This window comes from Histomonas meleagridis (assembly GCF_020186115.1).
Source record: "Histomonas meleagridis strain 2922-C6/04-10x chromosome Unknown scaffold_61, whole genome shotgun sequence".
Taxonomy (NCBI): Eukaryota; Parabasalia; order Tritrichomonadida; family Dientamoebidae; genus Histomonas; species Histomonas meleagridis.
This window is the reverse complement of record NW_027150931.1, coordinates 489,283-505,412: the sequence shown is the minus strand read 5'-3', so window position 1 is coordinate 505,412 and position 16,130 is coordinate 489,283. Positions and strand designations below refer to the sequence as shown.

Here is a 16,130-nt window from a genome sequence, read left to right as displayed (position 1 = left end):
TGCAATTTGAATTGCAGTCAAATATTATTAAAACATATTCCAAATTATTAAAACATATTCTAAATTATTAAAACATATATAAAATTATTAAAACATATTCCAATTTATTAAAACATATATAAAATTATTAAAATAAATCCAAAATTATTAAAATGAATATGTTTTTCATTAACATCAATTCCTTTTTGTTCTAAAACATATTTCACAAGTTCAATATTTCCTGATTCTGAAGCAAATGGCAAAATATTTTTTGGAATTTGATTATTTTGAAGGAAATACTTCACGAGATATAAATTTCCATTTCTTGCTGATTCATTTATATTATCAACATCAACATTAATTCCTTTTTCTTCAAAATATTTTAGAATTTCATAATTATCTTTTTGAATACAGAAACTTACCAAATGATTAGTTCTATCTCCAGGCGTTTGAAGCATTGACTTTGGTCGTATTTCTTCTAATTTGTTTTCATAAAGATATTTAAAGATATCATTTCGATGAAATTCTATTGAAGCTTCATATGCACCTTCAAATGTTGAATGATTCTGTTCACATAAATGAATGATTTCTTCATTCCCACCTGCAATTGCATATTTACCTGTATTATTTATGTTAGAGCCATTCATAAGTAAATATCTAAAACATTTAATCGAAGAAAAAAATGCTGCATAATCAATTAATGTAACATTTTCTTGATTAACAAAATCACATCTTTCATAAAGTGATGGCATAATAAATTGATTAAAATCAAAATTTGTTTGATGATATTTCTTGAAGTTTTTCTATTTCATCATTCCGAATTATTACAGCAATTTCGTTTGGACTATGCCCTTCATTAATTAATTTCTTATGAAGTTCCCAATCATTCTTTTTAAGTTCTTCATAATTCTTTATATTCAGCAAATTTATGATCCCTTAATTCTTTAATTGTTTCATTTGGCATGTACTGTATAAAATATCCTTTAGAAGTAAATGGGTGTTTTATGTTTTTAATGCTTTTTTTATCGAGTATATTATCTTCAATCATTTTCGCAAGAAGATAATATGATTCTTGTGTATTTTTACAAACAAGAAAATTTCCATATAAATCAAAAATATCAATATCTTTCTGAATGCTTGTTTCTAGTTTTTTGATTTCTTTAAGAAAATCCAAATATAAATCAACATCTTTCATTCGTATGATAGTAGTTGCATATGTAATCCTAACAATAATTAAATTAAAAGAGAATGGATAAATATTTACTTATGATTGATTTTGAAGACTGAATAATATTTTCTTTGTTTAAACTAAAAATTAAATTCTTAATATATATTAATGTTTCCCATTCGTTTTCATGAATTTCGCTTTTTATTTGATATTCCATTTAAATTGCCACTTTTGTATCAATTATTTAATATTCTTGTCGAATACAGCTAAATGATAACAAGAAATATTTCTTAGGTAACTGATCAATATAAAAATAATACAATTCAAAAAATCTATCAAATGTTTTTGTATTTCTCAAAACTTAAGAAAAATCGAAAATAATGAATATTACATAGTGGAATTCACTCATTGAAGTAAATGTTTCAAATGATGTTTCAATTGGAAATTATGCATTTTCTTTTTTTCAAATTTGATCAACGTTATATTTGATGAAAACATTGAATCTATTGGCAATTTCATCATGTACATTATTGAATCGAATTTTGTTAAATATGAGGTTATTGTTTTAGTAATTGGAGTCGATTAAATTTTGATTTAAGAAATAATTCAAAATTAAATTTGAAATCAAATGCATTCACATATTCGCCAACACTTTTACATAAAACACAAATTCTAGCAACGCCTTCATTAATTTAATTTATAGATGAAAAAATGATACAATTTAATATAATAACTAAAAATTTCAAATGTTTGATATTTCAAATTTACTTTTATTAACTGTAAAAACACATTGTAACATAACTTATCAGGTATTGTTCAAAAATAACCTCAATTTCAAATACAGAACTTACGCTTGAATTATTATTTATTTATTGTGTGTGCACACCAAAATCAGTTCAAACATTTTACTTTTTCTTGTCTTTCTTCTTCTTTGATGTGATTTCGTATTTCGTTTTCGGCGGATTTGGTACTCTTCGCACGTTTTTGTAGTTCCTTCCGTACTCGTCGCTCTCGGGCCAAAACGCATTTCTTGCTTCTCTATTTGCGCTTGTTTCGCTTGCTTGATCGATTAATGATTTCATTACATCAGATTTACAAAACAGATTTACACCTTTGTTCCAATCGTACTTAATGCTTTCGTAATCTGTCTGAGTTGCGTTACAAACTTCTTTTAGCATATTGACAACAAATATGTCAATCTCTTTCAAAATGAAGATTCCAGGAAAAATTGGTTTTTGGGCTATGCAGAGAGAGGTAACATTGTCGTGGAAGGTAGTGATCAATTCAGTTATTTTGCTTGTGAAGAGATGTTTGTTACTTGCCCTTGAAAAAATGTATGGATCATCAGCATTGAAAATAATAAAATCCTTGAAGGCATTATCGGAGTATAATTGGAGAAGTGCTGAAGAATGGATTCCAATAACAATGGGATCTTTAGTTTGGAGTGGACTTAAGTCTTTGAGGCTGAGAAGGGGTATCCCAACGCACGATAGCTCTATCGGATAGAGGAACGTTAAAATCGATAGAACGGTTTTTGATGCGAGTTCAAATGAAGAAGAAACAATAGCAACTTTTTGCTTCAAGAAAAGGAAGTAAATAAAGATACAGATGTAAAAGGGTGGGTAATTGGATAGGAAAAAATTAAGGAAATATGTGGTTTCGCATTGCCCAGAAAATCCTTGCTTTTGGATTACAGGTTCGGGACAATTTTCACAAACAACATCATATGGTGTTGCTTTGAATGGAATATTACGATATTGTGAAAAAATATTATTTGCATTCTCAGTTGGTGCTAATTCAACAAGTTTAGTCAGAAGCTTGGGATGAAGATATTTTGAGACAAGAAAATATGCTTCTAACACTGATTCATTGAAATGATAATGAATGTAAATAAATAAAGTTTGTGGAAGATCATTTATAACTTGATTCTCAAGGAGGTTAATCCATGTTTTGTCGCCCTTTTTGATAAATACATTATTTGGTAGAGGAAACACTAAATTTAATATGGAATCATTGAAATCTTCGTACTCTTGTCCATCTGAAGGGAAAATTATTGTGATTTTATTTTGTTCATCTTTTGTGGGTAGTTCTAACTTTCCTACAAATTCAAATAAGTTATCATTTTCAGGAGGGCGAAATCGAAACATTTGATCGAAAAAGTACAAAATAAACTTTTGAAAAACATTATCGGTTTTGTCAAAAAAGAAATTTCATGAAATGGCAAGTTTTCAAGTACAAATTTAATTCATATGAATTTTTATTAATTCCAGCCATATATCATTGACTTAATAATCATGCGCTGTTTCTATGTGTTATTTTTCCTAAGCTAATAAAAATTGCATTTGTCGACAAATTTCAATCACTAAATTTTAGAATGCGTTGGCAAGTTCTATGGTTTTATTAACAAATCTATTAGCATAACACTAAAGAAAACCATTTCCATTTATGAATTAAATATTATGATGTTTTCAAAAAACATTATTTTTTATTGACCGTTTAAATTTCTTTTTAATCCGTTAAAACACATTTCTCTCTAAATCATGAAAAAAAAATATCCTTTATCTGCGAGACGTAATTTAAATACTTCAGATCAATTCGAAACAGACTTAGCAAACTTTTTACAGACACCTATCAGATTGGAATCATTTTCTCCAAATATCAATAATAATCATTTTCAAACCCCACGCAGACCAAAAACAGCACCAAAGTTAACCAGACAAAATGAGACAAAAAAGGCACCAACAAGTGATGATATTTACTCTGGTAGAAGAAGAGCATTTGAAGTTAAATACGAAATCAAACGCCAAGAAGCAATTAAACAAGCAGAAAAGCAATGGGAAGATAAAATTCGTTATGGAAAATGGAAAAGAAAGAAAGAGAAAGAAAGAATTAAAGTGAACAGAAGTTCTAAAGACAACCATGTTATTGAAGATATAATTAGCCAAAGAAGCTCTTTTTTGTCATCACAGCCAGATCTAAATCAACAACCTAAAAAACCATATGTATGTTCTCGGGTTCTTCCACCTGAAATAACCACAAGAACCAGGTCTTCATGTAGAACATTTTATTGGGGAGCGTAATATATTTGTAATTAAATTGTTTTCAAAAAATGATTCTTTTTTTTGTAACGATTGTTTTAGCCTCAAATATCCAAACAAACACTGTGAAAATAAAGAACGTTTAATATTTCCAATGCTCTCTTTTGTTGATCCAATTCTTAAACTTGATACAAATCTATTTCAGCAAAACGTAATTGGCCATATTACTGAAGAAAATTTTAATCTGGTTTGTAAGTTAATTCTCACATCTATCCGAAGATTTTCAACAAATCTCATTAATTCAAATCCAGGACAAAGCATAACTCAAATTGCAATCAAGCTTATGAATAACCTTCATGAGTTTAAAACAGCAGTTGTTTTATTTAATCCAGATTTAGATAATGAAATTCAATCTCTTCTTCTCTCACTTCTTCTCATCAATTTTGAAAATGGAATCAATGACTTTAAGTTTTTTAACAACAATGATATATCTTTGAATCAAGAAATTTATGATGCTTTCACATTTTGTGGTTTGATTCCACAATTTCGTTCATTAATTGTTAAGCACATCAAAAATGAATGTCTCACAGTCGTTGATAAATTTTCTGATAATTATGAAGAATCAGCTTTAGCAGCGTCACTTGAAGCACTTTCAAATTTAATTAAAAAATATCAAAACCGATTTCCTGATATAATAAAAGAAAAAAGACATTTAAAACAATCCATATATAAGAAGGTCATTTCCCTTCGCTCCAATCAAATCTTTGATATTGTTACATTGTATCCAGATTCTGAACCCGCTTTAATTGATCTTAAAAAGTGCTGTTCACAAACGTCCGCGTTCAAAACGGTCGCCGAAACGACCGTTAAAATATTTATCACCCGTTTACTTCATTTAGGTGCTTCTACATCTGACATTGTTACACAATACATTAGTGCCATCCAAGCGTTAAACATTGTTGATGAAAGCGGTGGTTTAACACGTGCAGTTTCGCCACCTATTCAACAATATTTAACAACACGAAATGATCTATTAGATACAATTGTCAATCGAATTCTTGAAGACGACACACTTGTAGCCTCAGATATCTCAGCTCAAAAGCCTAATGACGACGATGTTATTCGAGAAGCTAATGCACAAAAAGATTTAGATCTCTCATGGAATCCAGAACCATTACACTCACACATCAAAGATCCGGAATCACTTATTCATGGCGCATCTGATTCTGATGCGCTTGCCTTACTTCTCCATGTTTACGGATCAGTCTCATCATTTATAACACAACTCGAGAAAGAACTTTCGCGTCGAATTGAGACCTCCGCAGGGTTTAGATTCGACAATGAAGTTCGAGCTATTGAACTCCTGAAGAAACGCTTCGGAAGTCAAAGCTTCATGAAATGTGAAGTGATACTGAAAGATGTTGCAGACTCGAAACACCTTGCTATAACATTTGATTGTGACAATGTCCAACCACTTATCATATCGCACATGTATTGGCCTCCGATACCAAATGAATCATTAAAACTTCCGAATGAAATATCAGAAGAAATCCATCGATACACTGAAGAGTTTGAACATTTAAAGCATCCACGAAAACTTAAATGGCATAATACTGTTGGTACTGTTGAACTAGAGTTGGAATTTGAAGAGGATGAAACAATTAAAATTAATGTTTCACCATTGTATGCAAGTGTAATTTTGTTAATGAACGAATATGATAAAATTACGACTGATATCGTAATTAAAGAACTTGAAGTCACACGGAAGTTAGCTGAAAGCGCATTAAACTTTTGGGTTTCTAATAATATATTTGTGAAAGATGGCAACGAATATATGATGAGTGAAACCAAGCCTTTGTTCAAGAACATATATGAAGAAGAATTTGATAACAACAACGATGAAATGGTCGAAGAAGAGGAAGAAGAGGATCCTTACATCAGAGACGCTGCGTTGTTTGTCAGATTTGTTGTGTCAATTTTACAAAACAGAATCAAAGAAATTATCACATTGAAAAGATTGTATGAGCTTATGAAAAAGTTCATTCAGTTCCCTAAGTTTAATCGAACTTATGAACAATATATGAAAATGATAATGTTCTTAGTCGAGAAAGGTTTGATATCTGTCGATGAAGAAGAAGAAGTTGTGAAATTATTAGATGAAAATGTTGCAACTGATATCCAAAATTTGGAAAATCATAGAAAGATAATTGAATGAGATTATTTCCGATCGTTTTTGCCAACTGATCCGATACGCATAATTGAATAATTTACAGACAGACGTTTATTAAACCCGTTGAAGTTAACGTATTATTTGAATGGGCCTGAGAAAGAAAACGGTTTGTTTTCTATTTTGATTTCAAATGCGTCATAATCACTTGGCGACAGCTTTCTTATAATTATCAAAAATGTGCAAACAGCTTTAGCGAATTTTGAAGAAGAAATCACTACATCTTTCATATACAATATAAATTTCATAAACATTCCTTGTTCTTGTTCTTGTCCCACAACGTTTTGTAACGCAGCAAGAACTCCATTTAATAATTCATCATTTAAAATCTGTAAATTGTTAGCCTTAAGGAAGAAACATCGTAACAAATTAATTAACGAATTAATAACGTTCTGATGTAAAGTATCAGTTAAAGAAACGAATATCCTTGAGATGAATGTGCCCCATGTCCTATAAATTGTTTCTTTTGCTTGCATATTATCCATCTTAGAAATAAGTGTTATTAAACATTCACAAACGGCTTTCACGTCATCGTTGAAAAGTGAACTCAGCCCTCTATCGGCCAGCGGCAAGAAGCATTCAAAATCGAAGAAACCGAAGCCGAATTGAGAGAACATATTGAAAATTGAGGGGAAGCAAATCCTTTCAAAGTTTGCCAGCGGCAAAACAAACGTATTCACAATTTGGGCCAAGTATCGGTTAATGTCAACGAATTCTCTACGTAAAGCAGCGAAAAAGTCGAAGAAGCAGTCTTGAATAGTGAAGTGGTTTGACATCCAACCGCAAATCATTTCGAACTTCGCGAGGTCTAATGGCTCATGAGTCATTCCAGCTGCTATAGCTTTTAGAGCGCCTTCAAGATAATGAACGTTTGGGTTGGAGCTCAACATGATACTTAATGCGCTTAATAACGGATCCCATAAATGTTCGAAGAATTTCTTCGAAAGACTTCCAGCAGCCATTGAACATTGCGTTATGATTTCGAATGTTTTTTCAGGCTGATAAGTAACCGAAATTGCTTCCATTAACGGGTCGATGAGTAACTTCAATAATTCGATGACTTTATCTTTATCAGTTTCATAAGAAGTTAAAGTGATAGATATTACATACATTTTAACTCCGTCATTAAAGTCAAGTTGTTTTAAGTATAACTCACTATACTGACATAACATTTTAGCGCAATCATTTTCGAGTAAGTTTTGATATGTTGTACCAAGTTTATTCTCTATGTCTTTCCGAAATGCATAATATAATGCGTTAACAGCAGCTGGTAATATTGTTCCACTTGTCTCTGATATACATTTAAGTGCATATTCGAAAAACATATTAAATATTTGTGGATTTGAAATAGTTTTAACATGTGATAAACAATATAATAAACTTACATGACACTTAGGGTTTGTTTCATTCGAAAATTGTTGGAATGTTTCAAATATTAATTGATTGAAGATAGAAAAGTCAAAGCCAATTGGTAATGAATCATCTAAGTTACCAAGTGCATAACATAATGATATCGATGGCGTCTTTTCTAATAAAAATTGTTTCATCGATTCGAAGTCATATAATGCTAAACAATTCCATACATTCTTAGAACGTGCACTACATGTAAAGTCATCGATTAAATCATTTGGGATAACTTCAAATAAACTTTCCCTGATATGACCAATAATTGGCGCAATGAAATTATGTAATAAGCCGCGTGAGATCTTCTTCTCACTAATCATTGTCCGGAGTAATATTGTCCACATTCCCCAATATTCAGTAGAAAGTTCTTCGACTTTCCTTAATGAGATGATTACCTCGAAAATATGCATAATATTGACATAAAAATCATTGATCGAAATTTGTTCTTCATTTAATGTGTTAAGTATCGTTTGTGTTGTTGGACTTGGCTCCATTTGTTGTGTATAAAATATCGGTAAAATCATTAAGAAGAATTGTGATAATAATAACATAATTATATTAATGATTTGTTGCTTGGATGAAATAGGTAATCCGCTCGGTAATAATGCATTAGGCGATGTAAATGAAAATAAAATTAATGGTACAAGTGGATACATTTCTCGACTATCAATACGCTTAGAAAATAATGTGCGTAAACATTTGGCACTGTCATCAATAAGTTCGTCTTTATATACAAACTCAAAACATACCTTTTGTAAAAATGGTTTAAGTGTGATGACTTGATTTAAGGGTAATAATTGTAATAATATGTTGAAGATCTTAAGACCATTTAAATTGAGGGAAACATCTTGACTGACAAAACAAAAATTGGCCGCCATTGAAAGCTCTTGGTTTTTGTCTAATAGATAATTTCGAAGAGATTGTTTGCGTGCTGTTGTTATCTGTGTGGATTCTTCAACCATGTTACCAAAAGAACCAAGTAATGAGGTGGAAGTAACACATTGAACTTGTTCAAGTTCTTCATAGTTACCTGGAAAGATTACAGATTCAAATTCGGGAAATTCATCTGGAAAATCTAATATGGCTATCTGTGATAGAGCTTCTGTTAGAAGTGAAGATATTGGTGGAAATTGAGCATTAGAAAGAATAAGAGAATAAAAACCTTGGCGAATTTGTGCTTTTGATTCTGTCTGTACATTATGCCATACATATTGAATTTGGTGATTAACTAAGGAAGCAGAGTAAAGTCTTGCGTTTAAATTATTAGAAGATATTAAAATATCAACAGCTACTTGAATTCCTTGAGGTGATTCCCTCCATTCTTGTAGATAGTTTAAAGCATTTTGTATATCATTTGGGTTTTGTCCTGATGCTGCTTCTATAGCTTGTAAAACATTTTCTTTTGTAAAGTTCATCTGGTAGATTGAAGAAACTGCTATTCGATTTTTTCAGATGATATTAATCGTAAACCGTTTTGTCATACCCACAAAAAAATGACTTGTTCCAACAAGATGAGTCTTCAAAAGAAAATAAATAATTTCGAGCAATAGAAAGCTCACGGCAAGGAGCCTTGTTGCGTCAATGCTAAACACAACAAAAACAAAAATAGCAAATTTGGAGGATGTTCCTTGAACGATACGCTTTTTTTGCGAAGTTTACATTAGAACTCCAGCTTTGGGGTGCATCGGTTTTCGATCATTTTAGATACAAATTTGAACTTTTCAGGTAGGGAACTTTTCAGTTGCAACTGAATTCTTACATAAAAATTCATCATTTCAAATTAATTTTTTTGTCATTTTGCCTTCAATAGAATTTTTTAAATTGGAAAAAAAAAAATAACCTACTGTATGTCAATGGTCAGAGATCTACCCATAATGAAAAATACGAATAATAATAACACCATCATCAAAAAAAAATTAAAAATATTTGAGTTTAACAAAGTTCTATTGCTGTAACGCTTGTCAATAAATAAAATGTAATGTTATAACATAGTGAATTAAAAATAATTAAAAAAAAAAGATGTTATGAAAATATTTTATACAAAATCTTTGATGAAAAATATTTTTTCAAATTTATTTTACTTAGAATCCCTCGAAATAAACGTCAACAGATCTTGTAGCAACCACGTCCTGTATTGTAGCAGGGTCAGAATAATCTGCAAAGTTACTTGAATCGCCATCATCTTCAACAATCGGTACCAATGGCGGTTGATATCTCATATGATAGACCTTGCTCCAGTCAATTCCTTGGAACCATTGATGCTGCTTTATCTCTTCTGCTCCAATTGCTGTGCAACCTAAACGATGTGTGGCGTCGACCGTTAAGAGGCCTTCCAAGAAATCTGCTGTAATTGGGTCGATATAATCTGGAAAATACACTTGCCCTCGACAGATCTTTTGATACATCTTGTTTTCGTTCTCATCAACAAATGGTGTCTGGCCAACTAAAAATTCATATATTAATATTCCATAAGCCCACCAATCACTACAAAATGATGATCCTTCACCTCGAATAATCTCAGGCGCTAGGTATTCTGGGGTCCCACAAAGAGTATATGTTCTATCAACAATCCGTTTTGCAAACCCAAAGTCTATAAATTTGATGTGTCCTTCGGCATTGAAAACAAGATTTTCTGGTTTTAGGTCTCGATAAACATATCCTTTGGAATGAAGCATTTGAAAGACAAGAAGAATCTCTGCAGCATAAAAACGAGTAACATCAAGATCAAAACATTGGAGAGTACGTAAATGAGAGAAAACTTCTCCACCTGCTATAAATTCTTGCATTAAATAAACATTCCGGTCGTCTTGAAAGGTCCCATGGAGAGTAACAACAAAAGGATGTTGAACATCACGTAATGTGTAAACTTCATTTGTAACATGCTCTTTTTGGTTGAGTTCTATAATTCTTTCTTTACTCATGATTTTAAGAACGCAATAAATCTGAGATGGAATATGAAAAGCAAGTTCGACATGAGAGAATGAACCAACACCAATGGTTCTGATGATTTCAAATTGATCGAGAGAAAGGTTCATTTCTCGCTCCTCCCCAAAAAAATTGTGAAGATTACGTAACATACCCATGTTTTGAAAAAGTGGATTTCAGTGGAATGTTCATGTGAAAGATGTTTTTTCGTTGTTTGAAAAAATCTCTTATAAAATACGACTATCACACTTCTTGAAATCCATGTTCACTTTTATACGTTTATAGTGATGCAGTAACTGTACCAAAATTTCCAAAAGATCTCATGGAAATTTCTATTAGATTTTAAACTATTTCAGTGTTCAAATTGTTAAGACACTCTCGATTTAAGGTTAAGGCAAACTATATTCACAATATCTTTGAACATTTTATCAATTCATGTATTAATTAATAACTTTTTTTCAAAATGATGATGATTAATTATAAAAATATCTTAATGAAGGTCATTAATTTGAAAATGTTTACAATAACTAGAAGTGATTTCAAAGTCGGTAATTACACAGAAGTGGGAACAACTGTAATGTAACTGCCAAACGAAAGATTTGGGATGTTTATTTAAGTAAAGCATTGAATCTAAACCTACTCTGAAAATCTGATTTAAATCGACTATCTACCAATGCATGATAGCTCTCATGATACAATTTACTTTGTTGATGTTCACATATTTTTGAATGCAATAAATTGTTTTACTTACTTTATATTCATAAAAAAATTTATTTTATCTTCAAATGGTTTCGAAAAATTATATAAATAAAAAATAATTAATGTTAAAGTTTTTTTCTTTCATTTTTAAAATTTTCTTTTCTTTCTTGTCATCTAATGTATCAAAGTTACTTGAAATTACTTTTCATCATACTGCTTTATATTAATATATATTAATCTATAGTTTAAATTTTGAGAACTATTAGTGGATTAAATCAAATTATCTTTTCAAGTACACATAATAAGTATGTGAAATTCCTTATTATTAAATGTTGCATTTTTTAATTTGGAATGATTTATATAATTTTTCGCTAAATCAAAAAGAAATGTTGATTTCCATATTGTGTTACGAGTAACTTGAAATAGAACAGAAGGTACATTAAAATTATAGTGATTAATTGTAAGTATAATTTTTTTAGTTAAAGATTATTTTCATAACACCACGAGAACTAAATGCAATATGTCCAATTCATGAAATTATTATTTAAAGATGAATAGTTTTGCCTTTACCACTTATGATAGCAATAATTTCATGTTCACTTGAAAATTTAACACATAAAACAGATGGAGTAGAAATGGTGATTGTTCTTCAGACATATTCTTGATAATTTTCCCATAAATTAATCATAAATTTGCCAAATGAATCTAGTTATAATATAACTGTCTTTACATACTATGTACATTGGAAATATGTATATATATGCTTTTTAGAAATTTCTTAGAGTTATTCCCAAAAATGTTATTGACATCTAAAAAAAAACTTTTTTTACAATTTGGATCATCACGATCAAGTCCAATGTTATTTTTAAGTGTTGCTAATCGGAACCAAATTTCGTGCGTCTTTTAACTTATGGTAAATCCTACTATTGACATTTTATTTATTATCCTTATGATAGAAATACCATTTCCGATTTTCAATTGAATCTATAAGGGAAAACCATTTGTTTTATATTATTAACACTGCTTTAATAATTGGATAATTTTGAAATCAGAAATAAAATAATCCCTTATAGAATCAAGAATCTCATTTATAAATAGTAAAGAAAATTATTTATAGATTTTTTAATAAATTATACATGTTTTGCTTTGTTTCATTTGTTTGCCTTCTTGAAGCTTGAAGCTGTTCTACTTGTACTTTAAGTTTCTGATCTGATGTATTTTTATATTCACGGATTACAAAATTTGTTAATTCGCGAATACATCCTTTCTTTTCTTCATCATTTTTAAGATTATCTATATATTCCAATGTGCGCTTGATTTTCGTTTTCATAATTTGCGTATCTGAAACATTTGATAAGGTAAAAAAGGGATGAGGAATTATTACTTGCTTAGTGGAAGAAGGCAAATCTTTTAATGGCACTTTTTCTTTGACAGTATTTGTTTTTTGACGGATTTTGATTGGGGTTAATGTTTGAGAATCTACGTGTAAATTACAATTAATTTCTGCTTGTTTGTCTATTACAGAATTTTTTGTTTGTATTAACTCGCAACGTTGCTCAATGTTTTCTTCCATTACTATTGAAATGATAAGTGAATTAGTTCCAATATCAATAATGTCGATTTTTGGTGAATCCGGATTCACTCTAACATAACACTTGCAGCTTACGATTTTGTCGTACACGCGCTTAGGAAACGTCGTGTAGCCAATTTTGCCAGCGAACATTTCGCCATTAGATTCCAAAGCTAAAAAGTGACAAAATACAAAAAAAAATTATGAAAACTAAGAATTTTTACAAACAAATTAAATCGCTAAAGACTCAAGTGCGCTGATGACACCAGCAGCATCTGGTCTTTTGCTTGGATCCTTATCTGTCATTTTGACGATAAGAGATGAAAGTTCATCCGAATGTGCCTCAAATTTTGCTTCTACTTCGCCACATTCCTTCAGTTTCTTTATGGCCTTCATTTCCATCATATACGTGTTAAATAATCCAAAGATTTGAAGGAAAATTATTCCAAGGCTATAAATGTCAACTTTAGGACTGAGCTTATCCTGTTCATAATGTTCAGGAGAAGCATAAAGTGGTGTTGCAGAATCAATTGCATCATCATTTATGGATGAATTAAATGATGAAATACCAAAGTCAAGAATTTTTGGAAGGCCATCTTTCCCAATAAGAATATTGGAAGGTTTTAAGTCGCGGTGTATTATTTTGTTGTCATGAAGATACTTAATTCCTTTGGAAATCATAATTGCTTTTTGAAGCTTATCACTGAATACATCTTTACGACAAGCATCAATAATTGTTAAGTTTGTACATAACTCCATTTGGATGAAAAGAGAAAATTTGACTTTTTGTGGATTCTTTTGATTGCACTTGAACTCAATCCAAGAGGTAAAGTATCTGATGACGTTTGGATGTGAAAGCTTAGACATTATGACTGCTTCACGGTTGATCTTATCAAATGATAAAGATGAACCATTTATGCGCTTGATTGCATAGTTGTTTCTGTCGAAATTATTAACGACCGAGTAAACAGTTCCTTCCATACCTCCCCCAATTTTTTGAAGAATTGTAAATTCTGATTGAAAACGAGATAATGAACTCGAATTGTGTGATTTCCCTTTGATTGGACTTAGCGACTGTAAGTACCTGTTCTTGAATAATTCTTGGATAATGTTTTTTGCCATCTCTTCATAATTATCTGGGAATAAACTTTTGCAGAAATATTGCAAATAAGTTAATGCCTCACACAATGAGCTCATTTGTACCTCGCTGAAATATCCTCCATTGGGAATTGTGGAAACTGGGCACGAGGAAGCTTCTTGAAGCATATGAAAAATGACTTCACTTACGATCTGTTTTTTTAATTGTTTACACAGCCGTCGACCAAACAACCAAAATCTCGATTTTTGTTTGAATGGAATTCACATTGAATTCGGGATTTTTCAATTGTAACGAAGTTTAAATACCAGGAGATTTTATTTGAATATTAAACCATATCGTAAAGTATTATACGCAAAAAACATCTTATAACAAAGTAAATCTAACAATTATTGTAAACGTACGAATTATTTTTTGACTTATGCATCTGTTTTAACCATGGGAATAAATTAATGATTATTTGCTTCATTTTGACATCGAAACGATTAGTTACTTCATTTGACATGTGAGAGAAAATAAGAAAATCGAAATTTTCAACTTCTTCATCAGAATAGCTCTAGATCTACTGAACCAAATGCTAAAAATGGACCCTTTGAAAAGAATTGGTGCTAAACGAGCATTATTACATCCATTCTTTAAAGGAATATATGAACCAATTTGAAAATATCCAACTTCGTTAACGAAAACATTGAATCAAAACCAATTAAGCTAAAGGCAGAACAAAAAATGGATGGTTGTAAAGCAGAAAAAATACAAGTTAGAACACTTCAATTTAATTCATGTATGAAAAATGTTACGAATTCAATTTTTCGAAACATGAAGAAAACGACTCATTTGATGACATTTTAGATGATTTATTGTAAATAAACTAACATGTGATAAATTTTTATAATAAAAAATTGTGTTTATTATTAAATCTTTTAATGCGACATTTAACATCACAAACTTTCTTTAGCGCCTTTTTCAAGAAGTAAATTAATTACTCCTATGTTTCCTTTTTCTGATGCATAAAAAAGAGCTGTATTAAATAGTTTGAACAATTTCCAAATATGATTAATAAGTACTAAATCATTATTAAAAATTTTAATTAAAACAAATTAATATCTTTTAAATTGATGTCAATTCCTCTTTGTTCAAGAAGGAATTTAACTATTTCTATATGATTAAATTTGGATGCAAGGATAAGAGCCGTATGAATAATTTTAAATAGATCCCAAATATTATGATGAAACAAAAAATTATCAAAGCGAATTTTAAACAAATTTAATATATATTTTTATCATTAATATCGGCCCTCTTGCGTGCAAAAAGCAATTTATATATATCTATATTCCCATTTGAAACTGCACATAGAAGAGCTGTTTTAAATAAATTAACCAATTTCCAAATATTATGTTGAAAGTTCAAGTAATTCGAATAAATTTTATGAAAAATAAATAAATATCTTTGCAATCAATATCAATATTTTCTTGTTCAAGAAGTAAATTGACGATTTCTGTATGACCGTTTTTCGATGCTAACATAAGTGCTGTCAAAAATAATTTAAATAATTTCCAAATATAACTTACAAATATCAAACCGCATTAAAAAAATTTAAAGAAAATAAATGAAATTCTTTATCATTGATATTAATACCTTTTTGTTCAAGAAGTAATTTAAAGATTTCTGTATAACCTTTTAAAGATGCAAACATAAGTGCTGTCCAAAATATTTGATATAATTACCAAATATTATTTTAAATCAAAAAATTATTAGAATAAATTTTAGCTTTGGCATTAATATCAATACCTTTTTGTTTAAGAAGTAATTTAACAATTTCGATTTTACCATTCATGGATGCCATAATAAGTGCAGTTTTAAATATTCTAAATAATTTCCAAATAATATTTTGAAATAGAAAATTATTAAAATAAATATTATCTTTATCATTAATATCAATTCCATCTTGTTCAAGAAGTAATTTAAAGATTTCTGTATGACCATTATGACATGCCAACATAAGTGCTGTTTTAAATTGTTTTAAT

General features: G+C 29.9%; 5 protein-coding genes across 5 annotated transcripts; 1 reads left to right on the top strand and 4 right to left on the bottom strand.

Annotated features, from left to right (window-relative positions):
• Positions 1–2,052: 2,052 nt before the first annotated feature.
• GO595_010211 (uncharacterized protein) lies at positions 2,053–3,294 on the bottom strand (the record flags this gene model as incomplete). The annotated part of the gene is made up of 1 exon (XM_067912865.1): positions 2,053–3,294. The coding sequence occupies one exon, from the start codon at positions 3,292–3,294 to the stop codon at positions 2,053–2,055; it is 1,242 nt and encodes a 413-aa protein (XP_067768949.1).
• A 1,234-nt stretch (positions 3,295–4,528) lies between these two features.
• Positions 4,529–6,400, top strand: GO595_010210 (anaphase-promoting complex subunit 2; the record flags this gene model as incomplete). The annotated part of the gene is made up of 1 exon (XM_067912864.1): positions 4,529–6,400. One exon carries the CDS (start codon positions 4,529–4,531, stop codon positions 6,398–6,400), a length of 1,872 nt encoding a protein of 623 aa, XP_067768948.1.
• A 92-nt stretch (positions 6,401–6,492) lies between these two features.
• Positions 6,493–9,231, bottom strand: GO595_010209 (uncharacterized protein; the record flags this gene model as incomplete). The annotated part of the gene is made up of 1 exon (XM_067912863.1): positions 6,493–9,231. One exon carries the CDS (start codon positions 9,229–9,231, stop codon positions 6,493–6,495), a length of 2,739 nt encoding a protein of 912 aa, XP_067768947.1.
• A 666-nt stretch (positions 9,232–9,897) lies between these two features.
• GO595_010208 (Pkinase-domain-containing protein) lies at positions 9,898–10,899 on the bottom strand (the record flags this gene model as incomplete). The annotated part of the gene is made up of 1 exon (XM_067912862.1): positions 9,898–10,899. One exon carries the CDS (start codon positions 10,897–10,899, stop codon positions 9,898–9,900), a length of 1,002 nt encoding a protein of 333 aa, XP_067768946.1.
• Positions 10,900–13,241: 2,342 nt separating this feature from the next.
• On the bottom strand, positions 13,242–14,276 carry GO595_010207 (interferon-induced, double-stranded RNA-activated protein kinase; the record flags this gene model as incomplete). The annotated part of the gene is made up of 1 exon (XM_067912861.1): positions 13,242–14,276. One exon carries the CDS (start codon positions 14,274–14,276, stop codon positions 13,242–13,244), a length of 1,035 nt encoding a protein of 344 aa, XP_067768945.1.
• Between the last annotated feature and the right edge of the window lie 1,854 nt (positions 14,277–16,130).